Source organism: Heptranchias perlo, chromosome 11 (assembly GCF_035084215.1).
Source record: "Heptranchias perlo isolate sHepPer1 chromosome 11, sHepPer1.hap1, whole genome shotgun sequence".
In the NCBI taxonomy this organism is placed as follows: domain Eukaryota; kingdom Metazoa; phylum Chordata; class Chondrichthyes; order Hexanchiformes; family Hexanchidae; genus Heptranchias; species Heptranchias perlo.
The window spans coordinates 65,383,149-65,401,207 of record NC_090335.1 but is presented as its reverse complement, the minus strand read 5'-3'; the positions used below and the strand labels follow the sequence as shown (position 1 = coordinate 65,401,207).

The window sequence follows — 18,059 nt, the reverse complement described above, 5'->3', positions numbered from 1 at the left end:
CCTGAAGCGTCAACATTTTTCCTTTCTTTACAGATGCTACCTGACTTGCTGACTGTTTTCAGCACTTTGTTTTTGTTTCAGATTTCCAGCATCTGCAATATTTTGCTTTGACTTTTATGGGAGTTGACTCACACTGCCCTATATCTACTTGCACACTATCGTAACCCAGGGAGGTAATAGTAGCATCACCTTGTGATCTGGATTGGATATGCGTATCTTTCTCGTGAGTGCTTTAATATCTCTGAAGGCGGACTGAACAAAAACATTTGGTGAGACGAGGCCTGGTATAAATCAAAAAGCTGCTTTATTTCACCATAAGGTGAACATACATATCAGCAGTTATGATCAGACTCACTTAATTCAAATAGTACAACTTATCATTGCATAATGATACATAATAAAGAAACTACCATGCTCCTCCACAGCAGTAGGCCATCTTGGCTTAAATTAGATGTCTTCAAACTGTTTCTCCAGTATTTCTGACCACTTAGTCTCAGCAACAACCCTGGCAGCTTTGTGTAAAAACTTGACTGCCTGCACATCATCCTGGTTCAGAAACCCTCTGCCAACTTATGTAGCTCTCTCTCTCTCTCATTGGCCAAAAAAAGGATCACAGTCATTATATTGATTACTTCTATCACTGAGTGGATAGGGATAATGAAAACAGCCCTATTGCTGACAAGAATGATGTTTCCATACAATGGATGTCTTGTGGTTTTCAATTGCAGAGATAGGGTAAAGAATTTCTAATTTACAGTCTAGGGGGAAACAATATCTAAGATAGCTCATTAGCATCTTAAATATTTATCATCCTAGCCTTTTTTAATCTTGTTTCACTACCCTGTGCTTTTAAAAATCCAACATTAAAGTAACTTTTTTTCCAAATTCCTTTCAGTGGAAAAATTATCCAAAAAATCTGTGACATCGAACTTGCTACGTCACGTCTTCTTGGTGATGATACCTAATATTTTTTGTCCACTTTTGTTGATTAAAAGAATAAAAATCTGAAATCTATTTTTGAAATTTCTGGAATATTCAATGCCATTTATTGAATGCCACTCTCAAAACAACGTGATTTAAAAAAAAATTATATTTTACAATGAGTTAAACAATTGCCAGTTAAAATAGATATTGTAGTTCTGGAGAGGAATGAAAGAAGAACAGCTGATCATCTTAAATGAGCTGCTGCAGCTTTTATAGAATTTATGGAGTTAAACCACATCAAGTAGTAAAATGGGAACTGTTCAGAGCTCACCTCATTTGTGTCAGCGGTCAGCTTTTCTTTTAATCCAACCAATATGAAAAATAATTTGCCAAGTAAGTTTTATTTTCAAGTGATGAGTGAGTCGATTAACATCCCAAATTACTTCTCTCAATGAATTTGGAGTGTAGTGACTTATTGAGGCAAGTACAGCAGCCATTTTGAACATGGCAAGGTTCTGCAGTTGAGGTGAATGACGAGTTAATCTGTTTTGTTTTGGTGATTGTAGTTGAATTTGGCTAAGGTGCTAAAACTCTCTGCGCTCCTCTTTGAATAATGCCGTGGGATCTTTAACGTCCACCTTAATCACTGAACAGACAGATGGACTTTTTTATTTAACATCATATCTGAAGGACAGTATCACCTCGGTACCACACTGGGGTGTCAGCCTAGTTTGTGCTCAAGTTCTAGGATGGGGCTTGAATCCATAATTGTCTGACTCTGGCTACCAAGCTGTCACTTAGATTGGAAATATAATGGATAAACTACCAGTATGGGAGAAGGTTTCACTTTAATAAAATAATTCAAGTGTGTTTTACTTTCCTAGATAGAGTAGTTTTGATTCATAACCTTTAACCCAGTAATGGTTTTGCTAGTTCCATGCTCACCTTTTAGATCAGTGATGGATGCTGTGGTTTCTGGATTGATGAACACTGCCATCCAAATTTTGGGAATTGGTGTGAGACAATTCTGAGGTAGTTTGAAACTAATTGAGCTTCACACTGCAGTATAACTGCAACCAGTGCAAAACAATCTTTTTAAATGTCAGTTTTTAAATGAATGTTAAATTTTCTTCCACCTTCCCTTCCTGAAGGCATAGACACTAGCACTGTGGTACAGTTCTATAAGTCTCTTTTATCTTATCCAAGTGGCCATTATTCATGTGTGATGTTGGCAGCCTGTCCCACTGTGATCAACATGATAGCCGAGCCCAATTTCGTCTTCACTCCATACGTGCACGCTTCCAGTAGAAGCAGAAACCCTAGCTGAATTTTTCCCTACCCTAACCCACTGGGGCTGTGACCAACTGACCACACTGAGATCAACTAAGTCAGCATTGATCAGGATAGAAATTGAAGCCTTTTTGTATGGCTTAGAGACAGCAAATTTGCCTCTGAGACATTGGGATGTTGTTAAAGTTTAAAAAGATCTATATTTTTAATCCTAGCAGAGAGCCAACAGGGCAGTCAGCTCTTCACAAACATCAAGAGCGTCGGTAGAGTTCTAATGTTGATGGACAGAGCTCCATTTGTCTTAATCATGGGTGCACAGAGCTCTGCTTTGTATGAATATAGAGTGGTGGAGTGCCAGCAGTTTATTGTGGTGTTCTAAAGCAAGTTCTGGTGTTGGGTTGATGTCTGTAATGACAGTGGAAGATGAGTTGACAAGGTGCTACAATAATTGAAACACGCACATATATTTCCTCGAGAGGGGGCAAAGACTGAAATCAAACAGGTTCCTAAAGGGTGCATATGAAATCATCTATTTTATTTGGACGAGTTTGTCCTTTTTTAAGTCTAATGTTTTTTCTGAAGCTGCACTCTGCTGGCAATTTATGAATTTTGTGTTACAGAAACATAAAGTATGGTGGCTTTATTATAGGGTAATTGAAACCCCAGGAAATGGTCCGCTCTGATATATGTTTTAGGAGTAATAGTTATTTATTCTTTGTGTGGTCTGGAAATTTGAGCTACTTTTCATATTTCTAGAAAGGTAGAATGATCAATTTGTTTAGGTGATTATAACTCAAATGAATAATTTTGCTAGAGCTGGTGCGTGTTGGAGGACCATTGGGCTGTGCTATGGTGTTACTGTGGAATACTTCAGTCAATGGCAACCACTTGCATTTATATAGTGCCTTTAACATAAGAAAAATATCCCGAAGTGCTTCACAGACGTGTTGGAGAAAACGGATGCCAAGCCAAAAAAGGACTGATTAGGAGGGTGAACAAATGCTTGGTTGAAGAGGTGGGTTTTAAGAGGGATGTTGAAGAAGGAGAGGGAAGTGGAGAGGCAGTGGGCTTTAGAGAATAAATTCCAGAGAGTAGGCGAATGATGCATGGGTGCCAAAGTTGAGGTAAACAGAGAGAAGGTGCACAAGAGATCGGAGTCAAGGGAATAGAGAGTTTGAGGAGGGGGTGCAGGGCTGGAGGAGGTTATGGTGACGGGAGGAGGGACTGTCAAGGCCATGGGGGGATTTAAAGATAAGACCAAGAATTTTAAATTTGAGACACTGGGAGCCAATGTATGCCAGTGAACACAGGGATTGTGAGTAGAATTTGGCATGTCGCATACAGGTAGCAAAGTTATAGGTGAGCTATAGATTAGAGCGGGTGGAGGATGAGATGCCGGCAAGGAGAATATTGGAGTAATAGCGTCTTGAGGACACAGGTTGGAAACTCAGATTAGGGATGAATAGGATATTGAGGTTGCAAACAGTTTGATACAGCTTGAGACAGTGGCTGGGAGGGGAATGGTGTCAGTGGCAAAGCAGCAAAATCAGTGGCTTCTGTAATCTCAATGTTTAGTTGGAGGAAGTTGAGACTCATGTCTGACAAGCAGTGGGAAGGTAAAGAGAGGTGTCGGTGAGGTGGAATTAGGTGTCATCGGTGTACGTGTAGACGCTGACTCCATGCCTGTGGATAATGTCGCTAAGGGGCAGCATATAGCTGAGGAAGGGGCCAATGCTGTGATTGGACTGAAAAGAATGGATCCAAGCGAGAGCAGTCCCACAGAACTGAACTACAGAGAGGAAGTGTTGGCAAGGATGGTGTTGACTTTGTCAGAGGCTGCAGATTGCTCGAGGAGAACAAGGAGGGATAATGCATTATGGTCACCGTCCGAGAATGTCATTTGTGACTTTGTTTAGGGCTATTTTAGTGCTGTGGAAAGTGTGGAAACTGGTTAGAAAGGTGGAAAGGAAGGCCTTGTGTTCCATCGAATGTTTCCTTCTAGTTTTTTTTGATAAGCTGTCCAATTTGGGCAGCTTCAGTACATTTTTGTATTCTCTGATTAGGATGTCAGCTTTGGTTAGATCCACCTACAAGCTTTGTAATAGATACATTTGTTGATGAGCAGCCTGATAAACTTTGAAGTTGTATCACTAGCTATTGCCTACAGTTTCCTTATTATGTTTTTTTGTACCAATATTTCAGCTTTGTGATGACTTGAGTAAATGGTCACTGCTCTTTGAGCCTGCGATAGCTAGTCCTGAACACAAACAGCGTGCACAGCGAGTAACCTTTATGATAGAAGCTGTCTTGGGAAATGCCAGTTTTGATCCAATCTCTGTTTCTTCAGAAAAGGTAAGTTGCTTCATTTTATAAACAATTTTTAATCATGAGGATCATTTTATACTGCAAGATCTACATCTTGTTTGGTGAAAGTGGGCATTTTGAAGTTGGATTTTCTTTAAATTGTAGTTTGTTCATCTTTTTGTTGTCTCTATGTTCTCTAAATATCTATAAGGTGGTAGTATAGAAAATAATAGATATTCAGGTGTGATAAGGAAGTAGTCTGAGGATTTTAGAATGATCTCGGTTGGTTCATAGCAAAGGTTCTCTAAGCTACTCACCAGTTGAAAAAATCACAATGCTTACTTGGCTCCTACTCAACAAAGCAAAAGAATGAAATCTAAATAGACCATTTCCCAAGAGCGCAGACAACAGTGACTTCCATTTATGTAGAGTTTTTAATGTAGAAAAACATCCAAGGTGCTTCATAGAAACGTAAACAAAAAAATAGACACCAAAGAAACATTAGAAGGGGTAACCAAAACCTTAGTCAAAGAGGTGGTTTTAAGGAGGGCCTTAAAGGAGAAGTGGAGGAATTTATGGAGGGAATTCCACAGCGTGAGGCCTTGGCAGCCTAAGGCATGGCCGCCAATGGTAAGGGAAGGGGAATGCACAAGAGGCCGGAGTCAGAGGAATGGAGAGTTTAATGGGGAGGGGGGGGGGGCGGTTGTAGTGCTGGAGGGGGTTACAGAGATGGGGAGGGGTGAGGCCATGGAGGGATTTAGACACAAGGATGAGAATTTTAATTTTGAGGTGTTAGCAGATTGGAAGCCATTGTAGGTCACCAAGGACAGGAATGATGGGCAAGCGGGAATTGGTGTTGGAATTGGATACGGTCAGCAGCTTTGGATAAGCTGAAGCTTATGGAGTGCAAAGGACGGGATGCTGGCCATTTGAGTAATTTAGTGTGGAGGTAACAAAAGTATGGATGAAGGAGATGAGCTGATGTAGGGGTAGAAGTAGGCGTAGGCAATGTTATGGAGGTAGAAGTAGGCGGTCTTAGCAATGGAAGGGATCTGGGGTCAAGAGCTCAACTCTGGGTCGAATAGGACATCGAGAGTGAAAAGAGTCTGGTTCAGCTTGAGGTATTGGCCAGGAAGAGCAATGGAGTCAGTGGCGAGAGTATGGCTTTTGTAGCTGGAGGAAATTGCAGCTCATCCAAGACCGGATGTTGGATAAACAGTCTGACAGTACAGCGTCCATGACCTTTCTACACCCATGGTCTTGATCATATCTCCAACCACTTCTTTCTACCCCTCACCACTTCTATCCCCCTACCCCTTTCCAACACCACTTCCTTATGTATCTGGCCCTGGAAAAACCTCTCCGAGGTCAATCAGTTAGAATTGCACTCTCAAACTCCTAACTGCATAGCCTTTGTCCCTCCATTCAACACAATAATTGTGCAGTTGTTCGTTTGCTCAACTTCTCTCTCACCTCCACCTTTGATGCCCTTGGCTAGCAAAACCTTTACTGTCTCCCATCCCAGTTGTTTCCCTAATATGGCTACCATAGTCACACCCTCAAGCCCAAGAAGTGCAGTCTTGAGTGTATAAGAACATAAGAACGTAAGAAATAGGAGCAGGAGTAGGCCAATTGGCCCCTCGAGCCTGCTCCGCCATTCAGTAAGATCATGGCTGATCTGATCCTAACCTCCCCGTAACCCCTAATTCCCCTTACTTCTAGGAAACTGTCTATTTTTGTTTTAAATTTATTTAATGATGTAGCTTCCACAGCTTCCTGGGGCAGCAAATTCCACAGACCTATTACCCTCTGAGTGAAGAAGTTTCTCCTCATCTCAGTTTTGAAAGAGCAGCCCCTTATTCTAAGATTATGCCCCCTAGTTCTAGTTTCACCCATCCTTGGGAACATCCTTACCGCATCCACCCGATCAAGCCCCTTCACAATCTTATATGTTTCAATAAGATCGCCTCTCATTCTTCTGAACTCCAATGAGTAGAGTCCCAATTTTCTCCACCTCTCCTCATATGTCCGCCCCCTCATCCCCAGGATTAACCGAGTGAACCTTCTTTGTACTGCCTCGAGAGCAAGTATGTCTTTTCTTAAGTATGGAGACCAAAACTGTATGTAGTATTCCAGGTGCGGTCTCACCAATACCTTATATAACTGCAGCAATACCTCCCTGTTTTTATATTCTATCCCCCTAGCAATAAAAGCCAACATTTCGTTGGCCTTCTTGATCACCTGCTGCACCTGCATACTAACTTTTTGATTTTCTTGCACTAGGACCCCCAGATCCCTTTGTACTGCAGTACTTTCCAGTTTCTCACCATTGAGATAATAACTTGCTCTCCGATTTTTCCTGCCAAAGTGCATAACCTCACATTTTCCAATATTGTATTGCATCTGCCAAATCTCTGCCCACTCACCCAGCCTGTCTATATCCCCTTGTAGGTTTTTTATGTCCCCCTCACTCTCTACTTTCCCTCCCGTCTTTGTATCTTCTGCAAGCTTTGATATGTTACACTCGATCCCCTCCTCCAAATCGTTAATATAGATTGTAAAGAGTTGGGGACCCAACACCGACTCCTGCGGAACACCACTGGCTACAGGTTGCCAGTCCGAGAATGAACCATTTACCCCAACTCTCTGCTTCCTGTTAGATAACCAATCCTCCACCCATGCCAGAATATTACCCCCAATCCAGTGATTCTTTATCTTGAGCAATAATCTTTTATGTGGCACCTTGTCGAATGCCTTCTGGAAGTCTAAATACACTACGTCCACTGGTTCCCCTTTATCCACCCTGTACGTTATGTCCTCAAAGAACTCAAGCAAATTTGTCAGACATGACTTCCCCTTCATAAAGCCATGCTAACTTTGTCCAAATGTTCCGCTACTGTCTCCTTAATAATAGACTCCAAAATTTTACCCACCACAGATGTTCGGTTAACTGGTCTATAATTTCCAGCCTTCTGCCTACTACCTTTTTTAAATAAGGGCGTTACATTAGCAGTTTTCCAATCTGCCGGGACCTTTGCCGAGTCCAGAGAATTTTGGAAAATTATTACCAAAGCATCCACAATCCCTACTGCCACTTCCCTCAAGACCCTGGGATGTAAGCCATCAGGTCCAGGGGATTTATCCGCCTTGAGTCCCATTAATTTACTGAGTACCAATTCCTTAGTGATTTTAATCGTATTAAGCTCCTCCCCACCCCCCCCTAGAGCCCCCTGTTTGTCCAGTGTTGGGATATTCTTAGTGTCCTCCACCATAAAGACTGAAACAAAATATTTGTTCAGCATTTTTGCCATCTCCATGTTTCCCACCATTAATTTCCCGGTCTCATCCTCTAAGGGACCTACGTTTGCCTTCGCCACCCCTTTTCTTTTTATATAACTGTAGAAACTCTTGCTATTTGTTTCTATATTTTTTGCTAATTTATTTTCATAATCTATCTTCCCTGTCTTAATCAATCCTTTAGTTACTTTTTGCTGTCTTTTGAAGACTTCCCAATCTTCTATCCTTCCACTAAGTTTGGCTACCTTATATGTCCTTGTTTTTAGTTGGATACTATCCTAAATTTCTTTACTTAGCCACGGATGGCTGTCATTTCTTTTACACCCTTTTTTCCTCAGTGGAATATATTTTTTTTGAAAGTTGTAAAATAACTCCTTAAATGAACACCACTGTTCATGTACCGTCTTACCCTTTAATCTATTTTCCCAGTCCACTTCAATCAATTCTGCTCTCATACCATCATAGTCTCCTTTATTCAAGCTCAGTACGCTTGTTTGAGAACCAACCTTCTCACCCTCTAATTGGATATGGAATGTAACCATGTCATGGTCGCTCATTCCAAGGGGATTATTGCTCAAGATCCTTAATTAATCCTGGCTCATTACACAGGACCAGGTCCAAGGTTGCCTGCCCCCTTGTAGGATCAGTTACATACTGCTCAAGAAATCCATCCCTAATACACTCAATAAACTCTTCCTCAAGGCTGCCCTGCCCAATTTGATTTGTCCAGTTAATATGATAGTTAAAATCCCCCATAATTATTGCTGTTCCCTTATTACATGCCCCGACTATTTCCTGATTAATACTTCTTCCAGCAGAGTTGCAACTATTAGGAGGCCTATATACTACGCCCACTAGTGTTTTTTTCCCCTTATTATTCCTTATCTCTACCCAAACTGTTTCATTGTCCTGATCTTTTGTCCCAATATCATTTCTCTGTATTACAGTGATTCCTTCCTTTATTAACATAGCCACCCCACCTCCCCTTCCTTCCTGCCTGTCCTTCCTGATTGTTAAATACCCTGGCATATTTAATTCCCAGTCGTTGTCACCCTGCAGCCATGTTTCTGTAATGGCCACAAGATCATACCCATACGTAGTTATTTGTGCCATTAACTTGTCCATTTTGTTACGAATGCTACGTGCATTCAGATAAAGAACTTTCAAATATGTTTTGTGACACTTAGTTCCTGCTTTTTCCTTTTTTAACACTCTGCCTTTTACTCCATACCTTCTGTCCCTTCCTGACACGCTTTCCTCTGTCTCCCTGCTCAGGTTCCCAAACCCCTGCCACAGCTTTGATGCTGGGTTAATCGCCTTGCGCCTTCTAGTTTTTATTTTATCTGTCGTGCCTAAAGTACACTTTCTTTCTGCTGCTCGACGCTTTTCCCTTTCACATGTTCTTGAACAACTGTTTGTACTATTTGTATTGTAGATTTCCCCTGGGTCTTCCCCTCTCTTGCTGCTCTCAACTTTATTCCCTTCTGACTCCCTGCTCAGGTTCCCATCCCCTTGCCACTCTAGTTTAAACCTTCCCCAACAGCACTAGCAAACACCCCCGCGAGGACATTGGTCCCGGTCCTGCTCGGGTGTAACCCGTCACGCTTGTACAGGTCCCACCTTCCCCAGAACCGGTCCCAATGTCCCAGGAATCTAAATCCCTCCCTCCTACACCATCCCTGCAGCCACGCATTCATCCTGTCTATTCTCCTGTTCCTATACTCACTAGCACGTGGCACCTGGCCTACAGCTGGCTTAGCCATCCATCGATAGTTTTGGCTGGACAACCTCAAGCACTATTGGGCTTCACTCTCCTCTGTGGAAGCCACCCACTAATTGCATAAAAATCTTTAGGCAAAGTTTTAGGTTAGATGTCAGGAAGCATTTCATTTTAGAGGGTCGTTACCCACTGGAACTACCAAAATGTGTATGTGACTTTGCCGCTGTCCTTTAAAAGGCAACTTGACAAGTTCCTTAATGAAGAGGACATTTCCACTTATAGAATGTAAGTCAATTATGTGGGATGATAATGGACAATGGGCCTTCGCTATCTCCTGGAGTTTTGGTTGATTGCTATAGGCATCAGAGAGAAATTTGGCTGGGTTCCTGAAGTGGCTATAGGTTGTTTCCTGGTATTAGGAAAAGATATGGTTAAGGGTTGGGTATATTGTGTGTGTGATCAACTGTATTGGAATGGGGCGGGCTTGAAAGGCCAAATGGCCTTTCCTTATCCTTCTGTTCATATGTTTCCACTTCTGTTTCTCTTCCTTTCTCTCCCTCTTTCTTTTTCTCAACCCCATTGTTGTTTCCCTTTTTCTCCCTCCCCCCAATTCTTTATATCCAATCCCATTTATTCTATTTTTCTCTTCTCTAGTTTCACTTTTCTCTTCATTTCACTCTCCAACTGGTATTCATTACTGGTGAGGGAGAGGGTTCCTCTGGGGAGTGCAGCCAGAGCCAAGTCCACAGTACCATGGATAGCTCAGCTGGACGGGGGGGAGGAGTAAGGTCAGGAGAGCAATAGTGATTGTGGATTCCTTTGTTAGGGAGAAGACAGGCATTTCTGCGGCCGCAGACATGATTCGTGGATGGTATGTTGCCTCCCTGGTGCCAGGGTCATGGATGTCACTGAGCGGCTGCAGAACATTCTGGGGAGGGGAGGGGGCGTGAACAGCCAAAGGTCGTGGTCCATATCGGTACCAACGACATAGGTAGAAAGAGGGATGAGGTTCTGCAGGCAGAGTTTAAGGAGTTAGGAAAGAGATCAACAAGCAGGACCTCAAGGATAGTAATCTCCAGATTACTCCAAGTGCCACGCGCTACTGAGTATAGAAATAGGAGGATAGAACAGATGAATGCGTGGCTGGAGAGATGATGCAGGAGGGAGGGCTTTAGATTTCTGAGGCATTGGGACCGGTTCTGGGGGAGGTGGGACTTGTACAAGCTGGACGGGTTGCACCTCAACAGGGCCGGGACCAGTATCCTTGTGGGGAGATTTGCTAGTGCTGTTGGGGAGGGTTTAAACTAACTTGGCAGGGAGATGGGAACCTGAGAGGAGATTCAGAAGGGAGAGTAACAAAGCTGGAAGTGGAAGGCAGAAAAGTAGTAAGTAAAATTGGAAGGCAGCAGAAACAAAGGCCAACAGCAAATAAGGAAAAAATGTTAAAAAGGCAAAATTAAAGGCACTTTATCTAAATGCACGCAGCATTCACAACAAGGCAGATGAATTGACAGCACAAATAGAAGTAAATGGGTAAGATCTAATTGCAATTACAGAGACTTGGCTGCAGGGTGACCAAGGCTGGGAACTGAATATTCAAGGATATTCGACATTTAGGAAGGACAGGCAAAAAGGAAAAGAAGGTGGTATAGTGCTGTTAATAAAGGATGAGATCAGTAAAATAGTGAGAAAGGATCTTGGCTCAGAAGATCAAGATGTAGAATCAGTTTGGGTGGAACTAAGAAACAGTAAGGGGCAGAAAATATTGGTGGGAGTTGTTTATAGGCCACCAAACAGTAGTGGTAATGTAGGGCACGGTATAAAGCAGGAAATTAGAAGTGTGTGTAACAAGGGTAACACAATAATCATGGGGGACTTTAATCTACATATAGATTGGGCAAACCAAATTAGCACTAATGTGGAGGAGGAATTCCTGGAATGTGTACGAGATGGTTTTCTAGATCAGTATGTTGAGGAACCGACTAGGGAACAGGCTATTTTAGATCTAGTATTGTGCAATGAAAAAGGGTTAATTAATAATCTTGTAGTAAAGGAGCCCTTAGGGAAGAGTGACCATAATATGATAAAATTCTTCATTAAGTTTGAAAGTGATGTAGTTCATTCTGAAACTAGGGTCTTAAATCTAAACAAAAGAAACTATGAAGCGCAAGTTGGCTGTGGTTGATTGGGGAACTACATTAAAAGGTATGACGGTAGACAGGCAATGGCTAGCATTTAAAGAATTAATACATAATTTGCAACAAATATATATTCCTTTAAGGCACAAAAACCCAACAGGAAAAGTGGTCCAACCGTGGCTAACAAGAGAAATTAAAGATAGTATTAAATCAAAGAGGCATATAAAGTTGCCAGAAAAAGCAGTAAGCATGAGGATTGGGAGCATTTTAGAATTCAGTAAAGGAGGATCAAGAAATTGGTAAAGAAAGGGAAAATAGAATATGAGAGTAAAGTAGTGAGAAACATAAAAATGGACTGTAAAAGCTTCTATGGTGTATAAAAAGGAAAAGACTGGCAAAGGCAAATGTGGGTCCCTTACAGACAGAGACGGGAGAATTTATAATGGGGAATAAGGAAATGGCAGAGAAATTAAACAAATATTTTGTGTCTGTGTTCATAGAAGAAGACACAAAAAACCTCCCAGAAATACTAGAGAACCAAGGGTCTGGTGAGAATGAGGAACTGACAGAAATTAGTATTAGTAAAAAAAATAGTACTAGAGAAATTAATGGGACTAAAAGTCGATAAAGCCCAAGGACCTGATGATCTACATCCCAGGGTTTTGAAAGAGGTGGCTATAAAGATAGTGGTTGCATTGGTTTTCAACTTCCAAAATTCTATAGATACTGGAACGGTTCCTGCAGATTGGAAGGTAGCAAATGTAACCCCACTATTTAAGAAAGGAGGGAGAGAGAAAACAGGGCACTACAGACCTGTTAGCCTGTCATTAGTAGTAGGGAAAATGCTAGAATCTATTATAAAGGATGTGATAACAGGACACTTAAGAAAATAATAATACGATTTGGCAGAGTCAACATGTTTGACAAATCTATTGGAGTTTTTTGAGGATGTAACTAGTAGAATAGATAAGGGGGGACCAGTGGATATGGTGTATTTGGATTTTCAGAAGGCTTTTGATAAGGTCCCACACAGGAGGTTGGTGAACAAAGTTAGAGTGCATGGAATTGGGAGTAATATACAGGCATGGATTGAGAATTGGTTAACAGACAGAAAACAGAGAGTAAGAATAAACAGGTCTTTTTCAGGTTGGCAGACTGTGACTAGTGGGGTACCGCAGGGATTGGTACTTGGGCCCCAGTTATTCACAATCTATATCAATGATTTGGATGAGGGGACCAAATGTAATATTTCCTAGTTTGCTGATGACACAAAACTAGGTGGGATTGTAGGAGGATGTAAAGAAGCTTCAAGGGGATATAGACAGGCTAAGTGAGTGGGCAAGAACATGGCAGATGAAATAATGTGGTGGGAAAAACAGAAATGCAGAGTAATTTTTTTAATGGTGAGAGATTGGGAAATGTTGATGTTCAAAGGTGTGGAGATGCCGGTGATGGACTGGGGTTGACAATTGTAAACAATTTTACAACACCAAGTTATAGTCCAGCAATTTTATTTTAAATTCACAAGCTTTCGGAGATTTTCTCCTTCCTCAGGCAAATGTTTCAAGATCTCCTTGAAGCCTACGCATTTATACATATTGAACAATAATAAATGGTGTTTACAGACTGCCCCTGCAACTGCCCGTTGCCAAGGCAATCACCGTGTTCAGACAGAGAGGTGTTACCTGCAGGTAACACCTCTCTGTCTGAACACGGTGATTGCCTTGGCAACGGGCAGTTGCAGGGGCAGTCTGTAAACACCATTTATTATTGTTCAATATGTATAAATGCGTAGGCTTCAAGGAGATCTTGAAACATTTGCCTGAGGAAGGAGAAAATCTCCGAAAGCTTGTGAATTTAAAATAAAATTGCTGGACTATAACTTGGTGTTGTAAAATTGTTTACGATGTTCAAAGGGACCTGGGTGTCCTTGTACATGAGTTACTGAAAGCTAACATGCAGATGCAGCAAGCAATTAGGAATAAAGATGTCTTGCTGCAAATATATTGTGCCTTGGTGAGACCGCACCTGGAGTATTGTGTACAATTTTGGTCTCCTTACCTAAGAAAGGATATACTTGCCATAGAGGGAGTGCAACGAAGGTTCACCAGCCTAATTCCTGGGATGGCGGGATTGTCGTATGAGGAGAGATTGAGTAGACTAGGCCTGTATTCTCTGGAGTTTAGAAGAATGAGAGGTGATCTCATTGAAACATACAAAATACTTACAGGGCTCAACAGGGTAGATGCAAGGAGGATGTTTCCCCTGGCTGGGGAGTCCAGAACCAGGGGTCACAGCCTCAGAATAAAGGGTAGGCCATTTAAGACTGAGATGAGGAGATATTTCTTCACTCAGAGGGTGGTGAATCTTTGGAATTCTCTACCCCAGAGGGCTGTGGAGGCTCAGTCATTGAGTACATTCAAAACAGAGATTGATAGATTTCTAGATATTAAAGGCATCATAAGGTCAGAAATGGGGATTTTCGCTGATGATTGCACAGTATTCAGTTCCATTCGCAACCCCTCAAATAATGAAGCAGTCCGAGCCTGCATGCAGCAAGACCTGGACAACATCCAGGCTTGGGCTCATAAGTGGCAAGTAACATTCGTGCCAGGCAATGACCATCTCCAACAAGAGAGAGTCTAACCACCTCCCCTTGACATTCAACGGCATTACCATCGCCGAATTCCCCACCATCAATGTCCTGGGGGTCACCATTGACCAGAAACTTAACTGGACCAGCCACATAAATACTGTGGCGACAAGAGCAGGTCAGAGGCTGGGTATTCTGCGGCGAGTGACTCACCTCCTGACTCCCCAAAGACTTTCCACCATCTACAAGGCACAAGTCAGGAGTGTGATGGAATACTCTCCACTTGCCTGGATGAGTGCAGCTCCAACAACACTCAAGAAGCTCGATATCATCCAGGACAAAGCAGCCCCCTTGATTGGCACCCCATCCACCACCCTAAACGTTCACTGCCTTCAACACCGGCGCACAGTGGCTGCAGTGTGTACCATCCACAGGATGCACTGCAGCAACTCGCCAAGGCTTCTTCGACAGCACCTCCCAAACCCGCGACCTCTACCACCTGGAAGGACAAGAGCAGCAGGCACATGGGAACAACACCACCCGCACGTTCCCCTCCAAGTCACACACCATCCCGACTTGGAAATATATCGCCATTCCTTCATCGTCGCTGGGTCAAAATCCTGGAACTCCCTTCCTACGAGCACTGTGGGAGAACCTTCACCACACGGACTGCAGCGGTTCAAGAAGGCGGCTTACCACCACCTTCTCAAGGGCAATTAGGGATGGGCAATAAATGCTGGCCTCGCCAGCGACGCCCACATCCCATGAACGAATTTTAAGAAAAAGATATGGGGATGGTGCAGGAAAATGGGGTTGAGGTAGATCATCAGCCATGATCTTGTTGAATGGCAGAGCAGGCTTGAGGGGCTGGATGGCCTACTCCTGCTCCTATTTCTTATGTTCATTCCTTCCCTCCCCATCCCAATTCTGTCTGCTTCTCTTTTTCTCTTTCTTTCTCTTTCTCTTTTTTTTTTCTTTCTCTTTCTCTTTTTTTTCTTTCTCTTTCTCTTTTTTTTCTTTCTCTTTCTCTCTTTCTCTTTCTCTTTCTCCTTCTGCTTCTCTTTCTCCTTCTGCTTCTCTTTCTCCTTCTGCTTCTCTTTCTCCTTCTGCTTCCCTTTCTCCTTCTGCTTCCCTTTCTCCTTCTGCTTCTCTCTTCCCACCCCAACTTCTGACTGTAAGTGTGTGTGTCTCTCTCTCTTTCTTCCCATATTTGTTTTTCTCTCTCTCCAGTTCTGTTTTTGTCTCCACTTATACCTTTTTCTCCTCCACCTATGCCTCTCATGTCCCCCTCCCAACTTCTAGCTGTATGTCTGTCTCTCTCCCCTTATCTCTTCCACCGCCGACATCACACCTCTTTTTTACCTGCTCCACCTTCTCCATTCCATTCTTACTGTTCTATTTGTACCCTTAACTCCTGTTTTTTTTCTGCAGCACTCCTTCCTTTTCTTGCTGCATGGAGAACCTGAGGAGGCGGGGAGCGAAGAGGTACTTGATACCTGTGAGGATAAGAATGAAGGCTGCATGGAAGATGCCCAGAATGCTAACCATGGCACCAAGAAGCATGAGGCAGTCCAAGTGGGGGGAGGATCAGAATAGAAAGATTGTAGCCATAGAGGATTCTTCAATCGGAGATAGATAGCGTCCTCTGCAGTTCCACCTGAGTGTCCAAGAGGGTGTGTTGCCTACCTCGTGTAAGGGTAAAGGACATCTCTGAGCAACTGGAGAGGAACTTGGAAAGGGAGGGAGAGGATCCAGTTATTGTGGATCATGACTGCACCAATGACTTAAGGAAGAACAAGGAGGAGGTCCTGCTAAGAAAATCTCAGCAGTTTGGACTAAATTAAAATGCAGGACCTCACGGGTGGTTATGTTCAGGCATAGGGATAGGCAGATCAGAAAGGTGAATGCATGGCTGAAAGAGTGGCGGGACTGGAATATAAGAACATAAGAAACAGGAGCAGGAGTAGGCATACGGTCCCTCGATCCTCTCCCTCCCTTTCCAAGTTCCTCTCCAGTTGCTCAGAGATGTCCTTTACCCTTACACTAGGTAGGCAACACACCCTCTTGGACACTGGTGAGACCACACCTGGAGTAATGTGTACAATTTTTATACTCTAACCCCTTTGCAATAAAGGCTAACATACCGTTTGCCTTCCTAATTGCTTATTGTACCTGCATGTTAACTTTCTGTGTTTTGTGTACAAGGACACCTAAATCCCTCTGACTACCAACATTTCTTAGTCTTTAAAAAAAAATTCTGCTTTTCTATTCTTCCTAGCAAAGTGGATAATTTCACATTTTTCCACATTATACTCCATCTGCCACCGTCCCACCCACTCACCTGTCTATATCCCTTTGCAGCCTCTTTGCGTCCTCCTCACAGCTTACTTTCCTACCTAGCTTTATATCATCAGCAAACTTGGATACATTACCCTCTGTCCCCTTATCTAAGTCATTGATATATATTGTAAACAGCTGAGGCCCCAGCACAGATCCTTGCAGCACCCCACTGGTTATAACCTGCCAACCCGAAAATGACTTGTTTATTCTGTCCATTGACCAAACCTCCATCCACGCTAATATATTACCCCTAATCTTGTGGAACAACCTCTTGAGTGGACCTTATCCAATGCCTTTTGAAAATCCAAATGTACTACATCCACTGGTTCTGCCTTATCTACTCTGCTAATTGCACCCTCAAAAAACTCTGATAGATTTGTCAAACACAGTTTCCCTTTCACGAAACCGTGTTGACTGCCTGATCATATTATGATTTTCTAAGTGTCCAGTTACTACGTCCTTAATAATAGATTCTAGCATTTTCCCTACTACTGATGTCAGGCTAGCTGGCCTATAGTTCCATGTTTGCTCTCCCTCCTTTCTTGAATAGCGGGGATACATTTGCTACTTTCTAATCCATGGAGACCATTCTAGAGTCAAGGGAATTCTGGAGGATCAAAACCAATGCATCCATTATCTCTGTCGCCACCTCTTTTAGAACCCTAGGATGTAGATCATTAGGTCCAGGGAATTTGTTGGCTTTTAGTCCCATTAACTTCTCCAGTAATTTTTCTTTACTAATTTTAATTACTTTAAGTTCCTCACTCTCATTAGACCCTCAGTTCCTCACTTTTTCCGATATGTTTTTTGTGTCTTCTATACAAAATATTTGTTTAACATCTCTGCCATTTCCTTATTCCTCATTATAATTTCTCCTGTCTCTGTCTTTGCCTCTAAGAGATCCACATCTACTTTTTCTAATCTCTTCCCTTTTACATACTTGTAGAAGCTCTTAAAATCTGTTTTTATATTTCTTGCTAGTTTGCTCTCATATTCAATTTTCTCCCTCTTCATCAATTTCTTGGTCATCCTTTGCTGATTTCTAAAACCCTCCCAATCCTCAGGCTATTATTTTTTTTTGTAAGCCTATTCTTTTAATCTAATACTATCCTTAACTTCTCTAGTTAAGCACGGTTGGATCACTTTTCCTGTGGAATTTTTATTCCTCAAGGGAATGTATATTCATAGAGAATTATGAATTATTTCTTTAAATGTTTGCCGTTGCTTATCTATCGTCATACCTTTTAATCTAATTCCCAAATCTACCTTAGCCAACTTGCCCCTCATACCTATGTAATTGACTTTGTTTAAATTTAAGACCCTAGTTTCGGACTTAACTTCATCACTCTCAAACTCAATATGAAATTCTATCATATGATCACTCATCACTCCACCCCAGAGGATCCTTAACTATAAGATTACTAATTAACCCTGGCTCATTACACAATACGAG

At 42.3% G+C, this 18,059-nt stretch overlaps 1 protein-coding gene across 4 annotated transcripts in view; it reads left to right on the top strand.

The window, feature by feature from the left end:
* Positions 1 to 18,059, top strand: part of hlcs (holocarboxylase synthetase (biotin-(proprionyl-CoA-carboxylase (ATP-hydrolysing)) ligase)) — a 150,677-nt gene that overhangs the window by 6,078 nt on the left and 126,540 nt on the right. For 3 of the 4 annotated variants that reach the window (XM_067993275.1, XM_067993278.1, XM_067993279.1), the window contains exons 2-3: positions 4,417 to 4,566; positions 15,698 to 15,751. In XM_067993275.1, coding sequence (XP_067849376.1) covers positions 4,417 to 4,566; positions 15,698 to 15,751 — 204 coding nt within the window. The remainder of the gene's footprint in view (positions 1 to 4,416; positions 4,567 to 15,697; positions 15,752 to 18,059) is intronic. The other variant, XM_067993277.1, reaches the window with a different exon arrangement.